This window comes from Lepisosteus platostomus, chromosome 11 (genome assembly GCF_059453375.1).
Source record: "Lepisosteus platostomus isolate fLepPlt1 chromosome 11, fLepPlt1.hap1, whole genome shotgun sequence".
Classification (NCBI taxonomy): Eukaryota; Metazoa; Chordata; class Actinopteri; order Semionotiformes; family Lepisosteidae; genus Lepisosteus; species Lepisosteus platostomus.
In genome coordinates, this window is record NC_142621.1 from 33153843 (window position 1) to 33173649 (window position 19807).

General features: G+C 44.1%; 1 protein-coding gene across 2 annotated transcripts; it reads left to right on the plus strand.

Annotated features, from left to right (window-relative positions):
• The first annotated feature begins 9220 nt into the window (after positions 1 to 9220).
• mgst3a (microsomal glutathione S-transferase 3a) lies at positions 9221 to 19535 on the plus strand. 2 transcript variants are annotated; one of them, XM_088599311.1, is made up of 6 exons: positions 9221 to 9372; positions 11602 to 11732; positions 15251 to 15324; positions 16920 to 16977; positions 17724 to 17796; positions 17905 to 19535. In XM_088599311.1, the coding sequence occupies exons 2-6, from the start codon at positions 11616 to 11618 to the stop codon at positions 18018 to 18020; spliced, it is 438 nt and encodes a 145-aa protein (XP_088455437.1). In that variant the 5' UTR covers positions 9221 to 9372; positions 11602 to 11615; the 3' UTR covers positions 18021 to 19535. The 2 variants fall into 2 exon arrangements, with proteins under 2 accessions (XP_088455437.1, XP_088455436.1); XM_088599310.1 differs by lacking the exon at positions 9221 to 9372 and adding an exon at positions 9586 to 9619.
• The last annotated feature ends 272 nt before the right edge of the window (positions 19536 to 19807 follow it).

Here is a 19807-nt window from a genome sequence, read left to right on the forward strand (position 1 = left end):
AAGGGCTGAGTGTCTTGTCCCATTGGATTCAGAGACTGGGGACTGGAGGGGTCATGTGGAGGTCACTGTCGCCACTGTGCCATTGGCTGGCAGGCAGAGTAGCTGAAAAAATCCCACCCCCAGCTCTGGCCAGCAGGCTGGGCCGCTGCGAGCTGCTTCAGCCTCTGGAAGTCGGGGTCTCCCAGAGAAATGCAGAGCAAAATACCCCCGTGGTGTTTGTGGCACTCAATTCCTGCAACACAATGCCATGTTAAAACAATGGCATTCCCTAAAAAGAACAAATTATGTACTTTAGCACAAAAAACTAGACATTTGGTCCTATATTATGTGTAAAATGTATGGCTATAACCTATAAGTATTGGAAAAACATGGTGCATTCAGTAAATTATGTATTTCTGTCTGCAGTTTTTATTAGAGCAAATGCAATAAAAACAGCAAGTGAAAACTAATCCAATTTGCAGTAAATCATGTAATGTGTTAAGGCTGTGAGATATTCAACTATTTAAGCCAAAGTTTTTAAAACCAGAACTAGACGTGTCTCTGGTAGAGCAGTGTTTACAGTTTTCTTACTAATAACCAGTATAGGTTGTGTTAAAACACTTTAATGGCTCAAGTACACTTCCTGCTGTGTTTTGTGGTTCCAGGGGGAGTGTGTGTCTACAGACAATAAACCCTTTCCTCTGATATCACATCTTGCAGTTGTACGGTATATATGAAGGTTGCAGTACTGAAGCTGCAGTTTTGAAATTGTAGTTTGTATTCTCCACATAATAATATACCGTCCCTTTCTAAGTGGATAAAAACTCTGGCCAAAGGAGTGTGAAACAGCCTCTCTCCCTTTCTCTCGCCCACTAACCCTCTTTTTAAAAATACAGTTGATTGTGTTCCAAGAGTCTAAAAGTTAATTTATTAGCAAGCAGATCAAACTGAACTTTATCTGTGTCATGATTTTACCTAATGTAACCCTGAACTGTACAGTAAAAGCCATATTAACCATACTAACTTGTACTGAAAAAAAAAACACAATACCAATACTAATACTAATAAACAAAATGCAAAACAAAATGAGTAGCTTGTTTTTCCAAGTATTTTAAAGGATGAATAAGCCTTAAGCCCCCCTCTACAGCAGCAGATACAGAGATTCGGTATCACAGTACAGGCAGTTCCTGGGCACCCTCTCCGCCAGTCCTGCTCTGTACCCATGCCCACTGAGCTGGGCATTGGGTATGGCACACAGCAGGTGGGAGCTGGGCATGAACAGGGCATGCAGGGCGGGCAGTCTGCTGAATGAAAATACTGTAGTTTGCCCATAGCACAGCCCTGGCACAGCATGTGCCCACAGTCCAGAGACTGTGGCCAGCCGGGGGCGCTGGAGAGCTCACACTGCCCATTCAATTCTATTCAAAATACTTTATTAATCCGGTGGGGAGGCAACTCACAGTACTGACAGGCCAGGCTGCTTTCACAATACTGACGCCAAGACTGGGACTGCAAGGAAGGGAGCAGGATCCGCGCCAGGGGGGTCTGGTGCCATCCCGAAGGGCAGGAGTGAAGAACGAGGGATGTCTTCCTCCGCAGGCTCATTGGTGCTCAGTATATTTGTTGATATGCTGTTTAAATCAGTAAAGACAGAAAAAGGGTGGGGCGACAGTTGTAAATAAATGGAACATCCCTCCTTTGTTACTTGCGGCAGGAGAGAAGAGGAGCAGGAGGACGTGCAGATTCGTTTCTCCCCCTGCCTCTGACACACTAGTTTATTAAAAATGGCTGTGATACAGTTGCAAAAACAGCAGGCCTGAGTGCACATACTGTAGAGAGAGGGGGTAGGATTTCAGGGCCATGTGCTCCATGTGACATTACTGTGGACCTAGTGTATTAGCAGTGTGATGTTACTGTGGACCCAGTGTATAAGCAGTGTGATGTTACTGTGGACCCAGTGTATGAGAAGTGTGACATTACTGTGGACCTAGTGTATTAGCAGTGTGATGTTACTGTGGACCCAGTGTATTAGCAGTGTGATGTTACTGTGGACCCAGTGTATAAGCAGTGTGATGTTACTGTGGACCCAGTGTATGAGAAGTGTGATGTTACTGTGGACCCAGTGTATTAGCAGTGTGATGTTACTGTGGACCCAGTGTATTAGCAGTGTGATGTTACTGTGGACCCAGTGTATGAGAAATGTGATGTTACTGTGGACCCAGTGTATTAGCAGTGTGATGTTACTGTGGACCCAGTGTATGAGAAGTGTGATGTTACTGTGGACCCAGTGTATTAGCAGTGTGATGTTACTGTGGACCCAGTGTATTAGCAGTGTGATGTTACTGTGGACCCAGTGTATGAGAAGTGTGATGTTACTGTGGACCCAGTGTGTTAGCAGTGTGATGTTACGGTGGACCCAGTGTGTTAGCAGTGTGATGTTACTGTGGACCCAGTGTAGTAGCAGTGTGATGTTACTGTGGACCCAGTGTGTTAGCAGTGTGACTTTACTGTGGACCCAGTGTATTAGCAGTGTGATATTACTGTTGACCCAGTGTGTTAGCAGTGTGATGTTACTGTGGACCCAGTGTAGTAGCACTGTGATGTTACTGTGGACCCAGTGTGTTAGCAGTGTGACTTTACTGTTGATCCAGTTTATTAGCAGTGTGATATTACTATGGACCCAGTGTAGTAGCAGTATGACTTTACTGTGGACCCAGTGTGTTAACAGTGTGACTTTACTGTGGACCCAGTGTATTAGCAGTTTTATGTTACTGTGGACCCAGTGTGTTAACAGTGTGATGTTACTGTGGACCCAGTGTATTAGCAGTTTTATGTTACTGTGGACCCAGTGTGTTAGCAGTGTGATGTTACTGTGGACCCAGTGTATTAGCAGTGTGACTTTATTGTGGACCCAGTGTGTTAACAGTGTGACTTTACCGTGGACCCAGTGTAGTAGCAGTGTGATGTTACTGTGGACCCAGTGTGTTAGCAGTGTGACTTTACTGTGGATCCAGTTTACTAGCAGTGTGACTTTACTGTGGACCCAGTGTATTAGCAGTGTGACTTTACTGTGGACCCAGTGTATTAGCAGTGTGATGTTACTGTGGACCCAGTGTGTTAGCAGTGTGATGTTACTGTGGACCCAGTGTGTTAGCAGTGTGACTTTACTGTGGACGCAGTGTATTAGCAGTGTGACTTTACTGTTTTACTCCATCTGGCATCTGAAAGCTGCTTATTTCTCATTAGCCCCTCGGATTCTGTACTAGAAGCATGGGGTATAAGGCAGGACGCACATTGGCTAAAGGATGCCAGTACATCACACACACAAGTACACATGGGCAATTTAGAAACATCAGTTAACCCAGCTGTCTTATCCTTGAGAATTGTATGAAAACTGGATCACTTGAAGAAAACTCACACAGACTAAGGAGAAACGTGCAAACTCCACACAGAAGGTACCCAGGCTGGAATCAAAACCTAGATACAGCATCGCTAACCACCACAGCACAGTATCACCCTCACAAATCATTCTTTTCTAATTTATTCTTGTAATATGCTTGCTCTCTAGCTCTTACCAGCACTGTACTGTTCACAAATTATGCTGCTTCTCCTGCTCTGGTCTATTTGATTAAACGTCCTTAAGTTCCCTGGTTTCCATTCGACACGTTCTGCCCATGTAGATGTGTCCCTCTAGTGGTGATCTGGTGCATCGCAACATGTTAACGGGCTTTATTTCCCAGTCAGACCTTCTCCTGATGCCTGACCCTGATGCTTTAAGTTGCTTTGTTATGAATTTTAGTCCACAAATAATAGACTTAAATGTATTTGAGTTCTATAATCTGTAAGAAACAAGACAGACAGAAAATAGGAACGTACACTGGACAAACACTGGGTTTGAATTCATTAACACTGAATTCTTCAATAATCTCTGTCCATACCGAAGGATAAAAGTTGTAGGATAAAAGCAAGTCAGCTAAGAATAAGAACAGCCTTTGAGTTTGATTTGTTGTTCTTGTGTCATATTCGTGGCCATCCTGAAGAGGAATTGTACCACACTGATCAAGTTTACCATCTGTGACTCTACAGCACCTTGCAGGTTTTAAAGCAAGTCACCATGACCTATCAAGGTGAACAGAACAAAATGTGTTTTGAAATCCCACGCAGCTGGGTTACAGTGCACCCTAGTGTCTTTTTCCTACTGCGCCACATAAGGAATTTTACCCTAAGATGCAGGGTTTAATCGTATTCTATTTTTAAATAATTTGACACGCATTTTTATCTGAATTGGAAAGCTTAAAAGAACTGGGGGGAAAAACTGATTCAGATCAAACGATTATTGCGTGTAGCAGTTAAAACAAATCAGTGCCTCAGTTTTCATTAATCAAGCAACAATGGTTTCTCACAAAATGCTTTTTTGTGCTCTCACACAGTGCTTTTTCCACCACCCTAAAGACGCACATTATAAAAATGCAGATTGTATCCAAGACAACGTTTAGAGAAGAAATGTAGATTTCCAGACTCTACAGACTCTGTGCAAAGGAGAGAGGAGTCTGATACAGGTAGACGGCTTCGCTGCAAAGTTCAAAAGAGTTGCCGATATCAATATGACTTGTAGGAAGAGACAAGTCTCCTGTTCCCAATGATTTCGACCTGCCTCTGTGTCCCCCAGGACTGTTTCCAGTTTGGATTCTCCTGCCTGTCTCCCTCCCCCCAAGTGTCCTGTCCTCTAGGATGAGAATTCAGCAGGTCTTCTCTACTGTATATCTTCTTAAATCATTAACAGCTCTGCTCCTGTGGAGGAGAGTTCAGTTGACCCAGGTAAGCTTTAGCCAGCACAGTTTATCCCTTCTCCTCAGCTGGATTCTAGACTCTGAGGACAGGAGCTGGAAAACTCTGCTCTCCGTGATATTTAGCATTTTATGACATATAACCAAACCTAGCTGTCAGGGAGGAGGTGAGCACACTTTCAGTAACTGTATAATAGAGCTGAGTCATATTACTCTGCTGCACACCTAAGTCTTTCAGTTTGAGAAAGAACAGATGATGTGGTGTTTTTGTACAAGAGAATTAATACTGACATCCCACAGAGACTGTTAGAGGTGATTGAGCCAAGATGGAGCTTGTATGAATGCTATCTCTACAGTCTCAGACTTCATGCCTTCACAGTGCCACTGTAGTGGTGTCATCAGCAGATATACTGTAGTGTGCTGAATATCAATAATATAAAACAAACTTCTTTAGCATGTTTCTAATGACAGAGTGAGAGACAGGTGGGGCAAGGCAAGAAAATGTGGATCTCGGAGTCTGTTTTATTTGAACCAAACTGCTACCTTCTCGGGAGGTGGTCTCAGTTCTTCTGAGCAGAAAGAAACTGAGCTTGGGTCATCGTGCTTTTGTGCTTTGCGTTTTCTGGGGCAGCTTTTCACAGGAACAGCATGCAAAGGTGAGGGTGTGCCTCTGCTCATGTTGCAGAAGCATTAGGACTGCCTGTGCAAGGCTGCTGTCTTCGTGGCATCATTCATTTTCTTTGAGAACATTTTTTCAAACTAGTAGTAGTTCTGCAGCAGAGAATGTGTGTTTCTGTGTAATCACAGTTTTGCAGAATCCTTTTATAGTTGTAAAAAATTGACCACAATGATGATTCAATAAATTAGTTAACAATAGCACCCATGGTGATACATTTACTTGTACATAGCTACAGGTATACCAGACAACAAGACCATTACTTCTCCATATCATCTCCAAAGCCTCTCATTCACACACCAAAGCACGCCAGCAGCCATATCACCCTGCAACTCACAACTGGCAACCCACAGAAGCTAAGCAGGTGTGAGCCTGGTCAGTACCTGGATGGGAGACCTCCTGGGAAAAACTAAGGTTGCTGCTGGAAGAGGTGTTAGTGGGGCCAGCAGGGGGCGCTCACCCTGCGGCTCATGTGGGTCCTAATGCCCCAGTGTAGTGATGGGGACACTATACTGTAAACAGGCGCCGTCCTTCGGATGAGACGTAAAACCGAGGTCCTGACTCTCTGTGGTCATTAAAAATCCCAGGGTGTTTCTCGAAAAGAGTAGGGGTGTAACCCCGGCATCCTGGCCAAATTTCCCCATCGGCTGTTATCAATCATGGCCTCCTAACAATCCCCCTCTGTGAATTGGCTTCATTACTCTGCTCTCCTCCCCACTGATAGCTGATGTGTGGTGAGCGTTCTGGCGCACTATGGCTGCCGTCGCATCATCCAGGTGGATGCTGCACATTGGTGGTGGTGGAGGGGAGTCCCCATTACCTGTAAAGCGCTTTGAGTGGAGTGTCCAGAAAAAGCGCTATATAAGTGTAAGCAATTAATTAATTAATTAATTAATTGAACGTGGTGTAATACAGTAGTAACCTGCACCAAATTCCTCAGCCTGCGGCGCTTTACACTAGTCTGCAGCTTCCCTGCTGGACAGCTGCTCCGTTAAGGAATTACAGAGACGGAAGCCACTAGGGGCCAGATCAGGGCTGTGAGGTGGCTGGTCCAGAACGTCTCACTCGTAACAATGTGGACACTCGTGGATGTGGTCGGCACATCAGTGTGCGGCCGGACATCGTTGTGCAGGAAAAAGAGGTCCTGGTGCTACTAGCCCAGGACTTTTTGCATGAATGCCCTCCAGCAACAGTCCAGTGTGTCCCACAAGGGAGGCAAGCACAATTGGCATAGGCTCTGTGTGTAACTGCCTCCTGGATTAGCAGCTAGGAGGAAAAGGGCTAATAGTCTGTGTTTAGGCTCTTACAGAGAGTCTGTGTCCAGGCTCCTGTAGGAAAGACAGTGAGTGAACGTGCAGAAGTGAATCGGTTTGGAGAGTCTATATAAGCACGGGTGAAGTCCTATGGGCTCCTGTGCTTTAACATCACCAGACCAGTGTCCAGTCTCAGTGGCAGAAGGATTATGGTTAGGAAGAGATGATTAGTGAAAGCGTTCAGAGTCACTTGGGTAGAATATCCTAGTGTTTAGTTGTGATTAGTATTAATTAATCGGACTTTGGAAAACTGAGCCTAAAGTTTTAAGGGACCAGGGTCCCTTTGTATATAAGTGACGCGTTGATAACTGTTGGAATCGACAGACATGGAGGTATTGAGACAGTCTTCCTAAAACTGACTGATGATGGAAGGTTTAACCTGAAGAGTGGAAGAGGAATTATAGTGACTTTACTATGGAAATCCTCCGTGAGCAGAACAACAGAACAGTGGACTGTGATGGCTTCTCCGAAAGGGGACCGGAGGAACATCTTGGAGCCCGGAGGCTCAAAAGTTTCCCAGTGACGCTCTGACTATGAATTGCCTTCCATGATTCAGGCCTTGGCTTCACCACACTGTTCCTTGCCTTTTTTAAAAGCTGCCTTCTCTCCTTTGTCCTGATTATTTTCCACAAAAACCTCTGTGCATCTTAATCTCAGGGTGTCTCTGGGACTCTGAAGGAGGTGAAGGAAACTGGCTTTATGTTTTTATCGTCGAGTCGCATGAGCTGCAGTTGTAACTGCCACTCACACATAAATGGCTAACTGGTTTTCTCTCCCTTTCCAAAAAATAAACAGTATTTTCTATTATTATCCCAGCGATGACTAAATCCACTTTGACAATATGTTATGCAGTCCTGGCTGGCAAAGAGAAGTGGCCTATTAAACAGCCTCCCCTGTGTAAGTGCTCACTGTGCACTGTTCCCCCACAAACCTTTCTTTCCAAATTGCACAACTTTCTGCCTGAGCAAACCGCAGCTGTCAGGAGGAAAAGGAGAAATAAGTGTAACCAGAGCTACTGCACTGACACCCAAATCCCCAGATACCTGCTAAAAGCAAACACCAAGTAGCTGTCTCACATAGGAGCCTGTGGATAACAGAGAAGGATATTTAATTAAGATTACTCGAGCGTAGAGAACAATCTCCTTCACATGCCCCCTGCAGGAATAGCAAGCCTTGGCTGATAAGATCTCTTTGGAGGAAGTTCCCCTTGCAAGATCATTAGCTTCACTGTGTGAGACTCTCTCATGCAAACAGACGCACACACAGGTCACACCAGCATATGCACAGCAGTGACGCACGACAAAAGAACTAGAGAAGACTCCCATTACATAGCAGTGTGATCCATTTCGGGTTCACGCCACTCCAGGCAGCCTTAGTGGTTTGAGAAATTCATGGACGCATGTGAAGTTCTAGTAACATTAAATTAACTGCTTTTCTGCATTAGCAGTACTGTCACGCATACGGCAGACATGGCAGGTTGTGAGAGCTGGCTTACCAGCGTGGTGACGTCACCGCCCTTCCCTGTGAAGAGCAGGGGCCACAGCCACCGGGCTGACGGGAGATTTCCCTTTGGCTCAAGTGGCTGGGTCCCTGTTGAGTGATGCCGGAGGCCCGGGTTTGAGTCCCTGATGGTGGGGGGCTGACCTGAGACGGCAGGGGTGAGGGTGCATACCCACATGAACCCGAGAATGCTACAGTACAATGTGTAGTGTACATCATTAACTACAATCCAGTTAAATAATATTACATTGAAAGGGTACTGAGAGGGGTAAAAAAAACACTGTGAGTCAGTGCGTTATGCTGATCTGAGCCCTGTATAGACTGTCAAACATTTATACAGCATGTAGTACTTCTCATACTGTTCTAGTTTCCTCTTGTGTGTCCGGACTGTGAGTAACTCTTGTATTGTATTGTATGTATTGTACTATTAGTATATAATTCGTTACACTGTGGCTGTGTTGTGTGTGTTAAGCTGCTGTTGCACTGCAATTTCCCTCACGGGATCAATAAAGTATCTATCTATCATACATAACATGAATCTATGGAGACAGGACATCTTTCAAAGCATTTGGTTCTGCTATGAATTTATTTTGATCATTCAAAATTTTCTCTTGAAATCATCCTGTAAACTTATTTGTTCTTAAAGATAATGTCATTGATATAAACATAGATACAAAATATAGACCTAATTATTCCTCGTTTGTTATGATAAGGCTATTAAAGAAGGCAAAATGTAGTTCAAGACTGGTACACAATGAACCATTCTTGTCCAGTGCTAGTGGGTTATATGGGTATTCATCATCAGATAATGATAGATGCCAGTGTTATGTAGTGTAGAAATTAGTAAAGTGAATGTTTGAAATTCAGTTTCCATTATGAAGTATTTTTTTTTCTTACTAAAGATCATAACAACTCCACCTGCGCTAAACATGATAATCACCGAGCTCGGGCCGACTTGCCGTAACACCGCCTGCCTCGTCTGACTTTCCGTAGCCAGACACTCCGCCTCCCGACGGCGCAACGATATAACCTCTGGCCGCAGAATAGAAAGAGGCGGAGATTGTGGGTGTTGATTTTCCAAATTTCACTTACAGCTGACAGTCACACTTAGGAACAGGTGAGAGAATTCGCAAAAAAAAAATTAAAAACAATTCTGGTTGGATGTGTAAGTCGTCTAAATGTTATTCGTTTATTCGTTATTTGCAAGCGACTGTCTTTACAGAAGTCAAGTTAGATAGGTTCGCTAAATGATGTGTATTTCTGTTGTTGTTCTGTCTTTGGATTGACCTTCGTCGTGAATGAACTGGTCGAAGTTCATGGAGGTGAACATCATGATCAGAAGGATATGGCGAAGGATTTTCAAGGTCATTGTCGTTTGCTGCCGAATCCTGCGCTTGTTTCTATAGGGATGCCGCACAGAGATATACATTACAAACGGGACAGAATGCTAACAGATGCACAAAGTCTAGTAATTTCTCGCTTTTACCCAAAGCCCCTTTCTATTCAGTTTTTTCAGACAGTAAGGCGCACATTAAAAGCGTTGAACGACCAGCTTGCATTTTACAGAAGAACTGATGCAACGTGCTGTAATGTAGCTCTGCAGTGTACAGTACTTAAAGTCCGTCAGTCTTTTCCCTGTATATCGTTATACTGTCCTAACACTTTACCTCCCAGGCGCAGTTTTTGCTGTACGTGCTTCCCTCATTGAGCCCACTAGTTAGCCTCTTGTGTTTATATTAAAGTACTGTATCTCGATAAACATCTCCTATTATGGATCTCGCCCATTAAAAGACTACGTAGTGTGGAGTGCATTACTAGCATATCGCTTTATCATTGTTGCATCGGGCTACAGTGTAGTCAGAGAAGACGCGGTAAGAGTGCTTTATATTCCTCCGTGGACCTTAGTATTGTACACGAACAGGTCTGATTTTAATAAATAATGCGTCTTGGGTGTGTGTGTGGGTGGTGGTGGGGGGTTCTGAACCATGTAGCGTCTCACTTCACAAAAAACGGTAGCGTCATCCCCTCTCTGTGCATAACCTTTGCTGGCTGAGATGAAAGAGACTGACAATGCTATTGGAAACGCGTGTGGTGTGGTTTGATAAAATGTACTTAGATTTCTGCCTCATTATTTCAAATCATTGGTTCCATCAGTGATTTGCATTGCTGACTCACAGCACTGGGACCCAGGGCTAAATTCCTGGGGTGCTATCTGGCTGTGTGGAGTTTGTATGTTCTCCCCATGTTCATGTGGGGTTCTGCTGGGCGCGTTAGTGGGTTTCTTTAAGGTTGGCCCTGGTGTGAGTGTGTTCGTGTGCCCTGTGATGCACTGGTGTCCCATCCAGAGTATATCCCGCCTTGTGCCCACTGCCTCCTGCCCTGGGCCACCGTCACCCTGAACTGGGTAAAGCAGTTGGTGAAAGAGATGTGATGTAATTATTTTAAATGGAGGTCAATGATAGTAGTTATTACAATATTCACTAGAAATAACACCCAAAAATTAGTCAAAATGTGGCTTAACCCACTTGGCTGAGGGCTGACCTCCTGACCAGAGGACGAGGAGGATAGGACCCCCGTACAGTGAGTGAGGAGTGACCAGGGGGCAGCTGCACAGGTAGAAACATTAGTGTTTCTAATGTTTTAGTTAACTGGTGTGTGGTGAGCGTTCTAGCGCACTATGGTTGCTGTCGCATCATCCAGGTGGGGCTGCACATTGGTGGTGATGGAGGGGAGTCCCCATTACCTGTAAATCGCTTTGAGTGGAGTGTCCAGAAAAGCGCTATATAAGTTTAAGCAATTATTATTTAATAATTTTTTAGGTGAGTAAATGACGTCAGGAATGATTACAAATTACTGACAGCTGAGTCCAGTCGAACTTGGCTGTTGTCATCCCTCCTGAACTGGTCTGGTGTAATGAAGCTAAAATATAGGGCTACATGCGTAATGGCATGCACAGAAAAAATGGATATGCTGGATGGTGATGTATCCATTTTACAGCAAACGGAACAAGAGAACAAAAAGTTCAGTATGTGGAGCTTAACCGAGCATTTTGTTTTGCAAAATCTCTGTTTTTAAGCACTGATATGCTAGTGAGTGCGCGGGCGTGTAACCGATACAAGGCCTTGCCAGCCTTGAGCTTTTTAATTTTTTTTCTCTCTCATTTCTCTTTGTTCCCGTCTGACATTCTTTCCATTTCTGTTCCTGTCTGTCTGCCCCTCCTCCTCCTGGGGGGCTTGTGTGTGTGTGTGTGTGTGTGTGTGTTGTGTTGTGTTGTGTTGTGTTGTGTGTTTCCCCGTGGCTGTGGGTGGGCGTCTCTGTCCGGGAGTGACGGCTCTTTCTTTGGCAGGTTTCGGGTTCAGCATGGTGGTGTTGTCCAAGGAGTATGGTTATGTGCTGCTGACCGGTGCCGCCAGCTTCGTCATGGTCGCACACCTGGCCATAAATGTCGGCCGCGCACGCAAGAAGTACAAAGTGGAGGTGAGAGGTCGTAGGGGTCATGAGTGTGTGTGTCGGGGGGTCAATGAAGATATCTTACGGACCTCTTGGTTTTGTCACTTGGGGGGAAAAAAGTAAAAATAAGATTATTGGCACTGCAGTAGGGTAAGGGTTGGAATTAGGGTCTGTTCTAGTGCAGTGTTTCCCAGTCCTGGCCTGGGAGTACCTCTTGATTAATTATGCTTATTGAAATGGCCTTTTGATTTTTTTTTTTAATGCCTACTCTGCACTCAGTCTCTAATGTTTTTATGCACCTTATTACCAAGAAACATTGATAGAAATGACTGTACTTGCTTCAGATTGATTTAAAACTTATATAAAAAGCTGGTTTTCCATAGCTTTCTAAAGAACGTTCATCTTTTTTATCATTTAGTGATGTACAGACACAGGCGATACTGACGGTCAGACTCTTGAACTATCAGCATTCTTAGCGCTGTTCACACTGATTTGAATTCCACCTTGGAACAATAAACCTTAATTATAGGAGTTATGAAACCCAACTTGATAGATCTACTTGGAGTTAATGCCAATATCTAACTTCCATTTACTGTTAGAGAGTGGAAGATGATTTTTTACACATAAATAGTGTAGTTGAAGGTTCAATAAATAAGCTTAACTAATGGAGAGCTCAGCTGGAGTGGAATAAGGGAACTCCAGGAAATATTGATCTAGGGGGTCATTGCTATTACACGGAATGATAATAGACAGTCCTGTGCCATACAAACCCAAAAAGTGCCCTATTTATGTTTGGGAAAACAAATTGTTCATCTTGTGGCAGACCTTAAGTGAGCTCTTCTTTGATGCTTTGTAAACTACTGCTGTATGTCCTATGTTATGCCTTCAGAGGATTTCTAAACATGAAAAGGTCTTATTTTCCAGGACCAACTGGGTATTTCTTGTCGAAGGTGTCGGGAATTGGTAGTGCTTGTCGTCTCACCAGTGGTAGTTGGCATTGTCAAGTTGGGGATGCCAATACGCAACTTCCAGGATGGATCTCACTGTTAGAACAAAAATCATCAGGGAGGTTGTGCTAAATCCTCACCCAGTCTGTCTCGGTAGTCAATATGACCATTTGAATCAAAAGTCCATGAAATGCATGGGAAATGGCACACAGGTTTGAACATTTCAGCTTCCCCATTGGGCAGCCATTTGTCCTCTAATGGGAGATGCAGCAATTTGATAGTAGTGTGTGCATCTGATATGGTCTCCACCGGTGTCTGAGAGCTTCATTGTCTTGATGGCAATGTAATGGAATTAAAACAAATAACAGCTTTCTTCCCCTGATACTACAATGATAATGATGATAATGATAATGTTGCTTTATTAGCCCTATACAATTTCTTGCATTAGGAATTCATCTTTTCGCATACCCCGGCTTGCTCTCCATGAGACACAGACACACAGACAGGGAGAGAAGCTTGGGGTCAGAGCGCAGGGTCAGCCATGTATACGGCACCCCTGGAGCAGCTGGGGTTAAGGGCCTTGCTCAGAGGCCCAATGGAGTAGGATTCCTCTGCCGGCTGCGGGATTTGAACTGGCAAACCTTCCAGCCACAGGCACAGATTCTTAGCCACAGAGCTACCGCTCTGCCCCCAGGAGGATGAGTAAAGTAAACCTCTTGTCAGAGGAGTGCTTTGTGCAGCTGACGGAAGTGAATGTAGAAAGGTCTAGCCACCGGTCTGGTCATTGATTTAAAAGGGCTTTACTCAGTCAAGACCAACTGCAGGCAGAAAATTCATGTTAATAAGACCTGCCCATGGTAAGAATGAAGAGGAGAGATTTACAATTTGTGTGCTTAGAAAATTAATGTTAACTACTTTGTAGCCGTAATTGGTTTTCTGTCAAATTACGCTCAGATGATTTCTGCTAAAACTGATGATTCTATTTTTAAATTAGCATTTTTTTCTGTGCTAATGACTGAAAGAGCCCTTTTACTGCGCAAGTCTCTGCAGATATACTGTACTTGCGGAGAGCAGTACTGATGTTCAGGGATGCTTAGGAAATGCACCCTGATGCCCCTCATGCGTATCTGCCAGAGCACATGTAATTTGCATACAGCGTGCAAAAGAAAAGCGCTGACAGACTAATTTCCCAGGTCCCTATTCTCTCGTGGACTCAGTATTGTCTGCTCCATACGGAGCTGCTGAAATGAAAGCTCAGCAGCTGTTGCAGGGATAGGAGTGGTGTGTGTGTGTCTCATTCCTGTGCCTAACAGCTTCAGCACATAGCCTTTCAAAACTTGAAAAGGTGATGCCCCTTGTCCACAAATTGAAGCAAAAAAGGTTTTCTTGATTTGGGGGGAAAAAAGTGAAAACTTGAGCATCTGTTCCATTCAGCCTGTACTTGTAATATTATAAGTCAATAACTCATTCCTAATGAAAGTAATCAACCAGTTTCCTGAGATTTGTTTTTTAGGTTTGTTAGTCCTACTTAATTGTTAATTTTGCCTAAAAATGTTAATATTAAACAATATCATGCACAGGGGGCTTTGATCTGTACTGAATGGTGCAGTGATTAATTTCATAAACAGAACAATGAGAAATATTGTCCCCCTGGTGCAATTGTCATTTGCCACAGATATTGGTTGTTGATTCAGTAGGTGTATCTGCCTTGGACTTTGCTGTTGATTGTCCTTCATTACAGTCAGCTGCCTATCGCCTCCTCCCCTAGACCAAACAAAACACACATCAGTATAAAAACCAGCACTGTTCCTGTTTTAAAGGCCAAAGGAGTAGCCTGTGGAAAAAGATCAAATACGAATGCTTACATATCTCAGTTCTGGAGGATTTAAAAGTTTGCGGATGTGTCTGTCTGGAAGTGTCCTGCTACAGAGAGTGGGACTGAACAGACCACTTTTGCAGTGTTTCTGCTCTGGGTGGCCAGTGAGCGCCCAGGTGAAACATCTGAAGTGGGCCTGTCACTGGTTAAAGAGAAGGGGACAGCATTGTGCTGACTTGTCACATTAACACAGCTCTTGCATTTGTATGATAATGTTCTTCCATAATTGCCACTGAGAGTGCAGTTTGGTATTCTACAGATGTAACACATTTAAAGGCAAATGTGCACTGTCTTTTCATTATAAGTGAAACGCCTTGGTTTGAACAGGAAATGTTACTTCAAGGTTAGGAGGATGAGAAAGATCTGAATTACAGTCTCCAGGCTGGGAATCCACTGATAGTCCCTTGAACTCTTGAAATGAAATCAGAACTAATCTTTTTTTGCAGTTTTTTTTCCCAAAACATCATTTTGTATACTGGTGGCTTACAATGTGCTCTTGATTTAGAACACTTTTGTGATTTAAGTGCAATTTCCAAATAATGCCATTCCACACAATGCTAGTGTGTTGGAGTTAGTCAATACTGCTGTATAGTACCAGTGTTTTTCATGATTGTGTAAAACCGGTTGACAAAAGAGCATCAGTTGGAAGGAACTGCATCATTTTGGAATAACTGTAATGTTATGTGTTTCAACATTAATGCGCGTCTCTCTGGCTCTGACAGTACCCTCAGATGTACAGCGATGATCCTGAGAATGGCAACATCTTTAACTGCATTCAGCGTGCTCACCAGAATACGTACGTACAGCACTGCATGGGGTTCTCCTGAGCTGCATTTACCAGGAGCTTTGTCAGACGGCGGGGTTCGGAACCCAGGGTTCTTGCTGCAGGTGACCTTGGTCACACCTGAGAAATGTTCAGATATTCCTGATGAAGCAAGAGATGTGGGCAAGGGCGTGTGACATCGGTAAGGCAGTCGGATAGGATAGAGCCAAACGCTGCAGGGCTTCGTTCGGCAGTACAAAATAAAAGCTAAAAGAAAATAAGATTTATAGGATTTATTCATCGGGTTGGCACCGTGCCGACAATATCTGAACGTATTCCTAAGCGCTGGAGGGGAAGCAGGTGGTTACTTATTAAGGAGATTACAAACGGCACTAGTAACAATTTTTGTGAAGCATACCCTGCTCAGTTTATAGTATATGCAGTATGTTGGATGTTTCATGAAAGCTCAGTTTTTCACAGCTAAATGTACCACTGTATTCGCAGCACACACATACAGCTTGTGCACAAATGACTGTTTTGAATGTTTCAAATACAAACATCCGTAACTATGACTGCTGAAACGTGAACCTGACTACGGAAATGTGACTTTATAGTGTTAAAAGTAACCACAAATAACGGGATTTCTGGTTGAAACCCGTAAACAGTAAAGTGTTTTACAATCTATAATCAGTCAGAACTTGTAGGTATTAATTTCCTTAAAGAAAAAGTAAAACCTAAGTGAAGTTATCGTTCAGGGTGGCACAGGGAGGTTATTACTGGTGGGACTCTTGGGTCCCCGGGTTTATTTCTGGTCTGGACTGCTTTATGTGTGGAGCTTGCATGTTCTCCCTGTGCTCACTCGGATTTCCAGTGATTGTGTGCGCACCCATTTGCTCTGTGACAGACTGCTGTCCCATCCCGGCTTCAAGGATAGGCTCCAGGTCGTTGTGACCCTTATCAGGAATAGGAGGATTTCTGATGATGGATAGCTCTGATCTGTTTATGAGCGAGGCTGTTCTTCATTGTCTTAAGAAGCAAGTAGGGATAAAAGCTAAGCCACGTAAGATGAGTGATTTATACTTCAACAATGTCTTAAGTACTTGCATTAGTACATAGAGAGACATGGCTCTAATGCTGATTTTTGAAGACGGGCATGATGTATTCTTTATCCCGAGTCCGGTTTAATGTACATGGTGCTAAATTTAGAACCAGCTGTAATTTTGAGATTGAACATCAAGGTGACCAACAGGTGAAGAATTTCAGTAAGCACTTTAATACCTCCTTATGCAGTGGAGCTGGTGCCTGCCATTCCTCTTTTGGCTGTATTCCTGAGATGAAAATCAGACTGCTTCACAGATGAAGTGAAATTTCAGCTTAAGATAAACAAAACCTCTGATTATTTCACAATTTCTCAAGAACCAAGTGGGAATTGATTAAAATTGACTCTAATAAAGGCCTTGGAATAGAAGATGTCATGTATTAAACAGAATTGCTTGTTTTCTTTTCCTCCCTGGAGTTAAGCAGGGGGAAATTAGATTGTGTGTCAGAAGTAAGCAGTAGAAAATTAGATTTTCTGTTCTGCCTTGGGCCTCACTTGTTTACTAAGCCCTTGTGTTTTTTTTTCCTAGCCTGGAGGTGTACCCCGCCTTCCTGTTCTTCCTAGCCATAGGGGGGCTCCATAACCCGGTGAGTTGTGCTGCACAGTGCTGCCTGTGGCTCTCTGTACAGCTCCAGCTGCGTAGCAGGGGTTTCTGATCCTCGTCCTGGGGGCCGCACTCCTGCTGGCTTTCATTGCAGCTGAGCTCCTTGACAAATCCTTAATCGAACCAGCAAGTGGCTGTGCTGGAACCTTGGCAAAAAACAAATTCTTGTCCTGTAAAAGCTAGCAGTCTTAAGTTATTTATAATTATACATGTAAACAAAGAGTTCAGATTAAATCTATAATCTGGTCAGTTAAGGGTTCAGTTATATAATTAAGCATTAGCAACCCCTGGTAGAGCAGTTTGGGCTGTTTTAGGCCTTATATGCAGCATTCAGCATTAATTCAGAAGGGATCCTGGATGTTTTTTGTGAATGATGGGACACAGGAGGGGCTGGCTTCTGCCACTGTCTTGCTGCATGTCATCAAGCTTTTTGGAAAGCCTTTTGCGTTTTGGATCTGATTCTGCTGAAAGAATGACCTAGCACGTCTGATCTTTCTAATCTTAAACAAGCAAGATTTAGAAAAAAACTGCTTCTGTGAGCAAAGAGCTCAGGAATGTCTGCTCTGGGTTTACACTGCGCATCAGACTTGCAGTAAGTCTCCAGTAACTAGTAGTGTAGGAGAGTGTTTGGGTAAAGCATATTGCTCCAGCAGAACGTGCCGTGTGAACCCCCTGCTGCAGGGGCTGTCGGTGCGCAGTGATTGTGCTTCACACTGTGTGTTGTTGCAGCGCCTGGCCAGTGCCCTGGGGATGACCTGGGTTATCAGCAGAGAGGTGTACGCGCACGGCTACTCCACTGGAGGTGAGGCTAGACCACGAAATCCAAAGCTGTTAAAACGAGCAACAATGCTTTCTTCTCATGAGGGACCTGGGACCCCTGTTCACTGGGCTTCTCTTTTTCTGCCCGCAGACCCGAAGAAGCGGGCGCGTGGGAGTTTCGGGTCCATCGCACTGCTGGGGCTGGTGGGCATGACAGCCAATTACGGCCGAATCCTGCTGGGGTGGGTCAGGCCCTACCACCACTGAGCTCCCTCACCTGCACCACCGGCCTGGAGAGAGACGGATCACGGGGAGACGGGGAGGGGGGTGGGGAGAGCGGTAGTGAGCACCCACAGGACAGCGAGCAGAGGGCCACTCCACACTGGCCCGCGCCCAATCCTGCGTGCCTGAAACACCTCCCAGCTGAACCTGAGCCGGTTCCTTTAGAGCCTGGGAAATCTACAGGGGACTTGTAAAATTAGTCTTTTCAAAGAACTGTATTGTGAAAATTGTGAACTGGGTAGCAGTGGCGGGACATACATTCCTATGAGCGTGGAAACTAGAATTTAAAAACATTTTTTTAAACCCCTGGGACAGCCTGTGTGTTCTGTGATGCACCTCACAGTACGTAGTTTTCAGATAGTTGTTTGAATAAGTGAGCTAACTTTATAAGAATATTTTGTATGGCAGATTGCTCCTGCAAAGTAAATAATTCCTTCAAGTGACGTAAGATCTGAGGGGATCCTGTGTAGCTTTGGGTCAGAAGACTGTTTTGGAAGCTTTGTGAGAGACTGAAAGGAGATCTCCAAATGCACTCATCCTTGGGATACACTGATTATGGACTGGACCAGATTATGGCTTTTGACCCACATGCTGAATGCAAGTTACAACAGGTTTTACAGTGGATTTTTGGAGGGTTGAATAAAGAGGCCTGTGCTGCCAATCAGGTTCTGTTTTTTATGACTTGTGATTGATGCTGGTAACCAGACATTTGGACAGACCCAGTTCTTCATTCCACATTCCTCCTCCTTAAAATGTTGAAGTGATCTGTATGGGGGCCAATTGTAGAACTAAAGGGCAGTGATACTATTAATAAACTGATTGTGGACAGGCAAAGCCAAGTTATCCTGTCCCTGACTTACAGCAGATGATGGCAGGGAATCGCAGATTTTGGGGAAACCTGGAATATTAATCAAGAATTTTAACAGCCTAGGAATGTACGCAGCCCTCTTTCCTGTAGCATAGTTGTTTCCTGGTTTGCATTGTTGGCATCACGGTTTCTGAATTGAACTTCAATTTTGGTTAATGAGAGCCATTTTTCTTCTGCAGCTTTCAATTTGATGACAAGAATTTAAAAACTGAAATAAACAGCTCTTTGTGAGCTAGAAATTGTTCCAAAGGTCTGATTAAGCAAGAGGTTAGTTCCCAATAGCTGTTGGGTAAGGAATTCAGAGCCCTGTTGGACCAAAGTCCAGTAGGGATTTGGGCTCCCAAGGATGTGGGTCAGGTAGTCATTTCCACAATTTCCCGCAACTAAAAATCTGCTGTGTGTGGTGTCTTCTGCAGCATGGTGCTGAGATACTTCAGCTGGAGGAAAGGTACAGCTGCTCTTCGCTCAGCTTTTAGAAGGGGGTGTTGATAGTGCCCTCAGTTCCATCCTCCTCACTCCTCCCTTATCATGAAACTTTAGCATCTCTCTGCAGTTTACGGTGTTTAATCATGGATGCCAAATGTTGCATTATTAAAAAAAATAAATAAATCTTGATAATAAAAATGAAAAAATCTTTTCAGTCTCTTTGTACGTTAGAAGGCTTTCCTTGTATGTCCAGTGTGAGCTTACCGTCGGGAGTGTGTTCTACAACTGATTTCGGAAGCACTCTTTACACTGCAAGATCTTTCGTTAAGGTTTAAATCTGGTCATTTTTCTAACCTTGGACCAGTTTTGTCAGACTGCCGCCACACTAGTGAGTCTCATGCCATTGAATGAAGTCAAGTGATTTAGGTGTGTCGTTATTAGTTGGCCCATTAGGAAGGCCTTGGTTTTTCATAGAGGG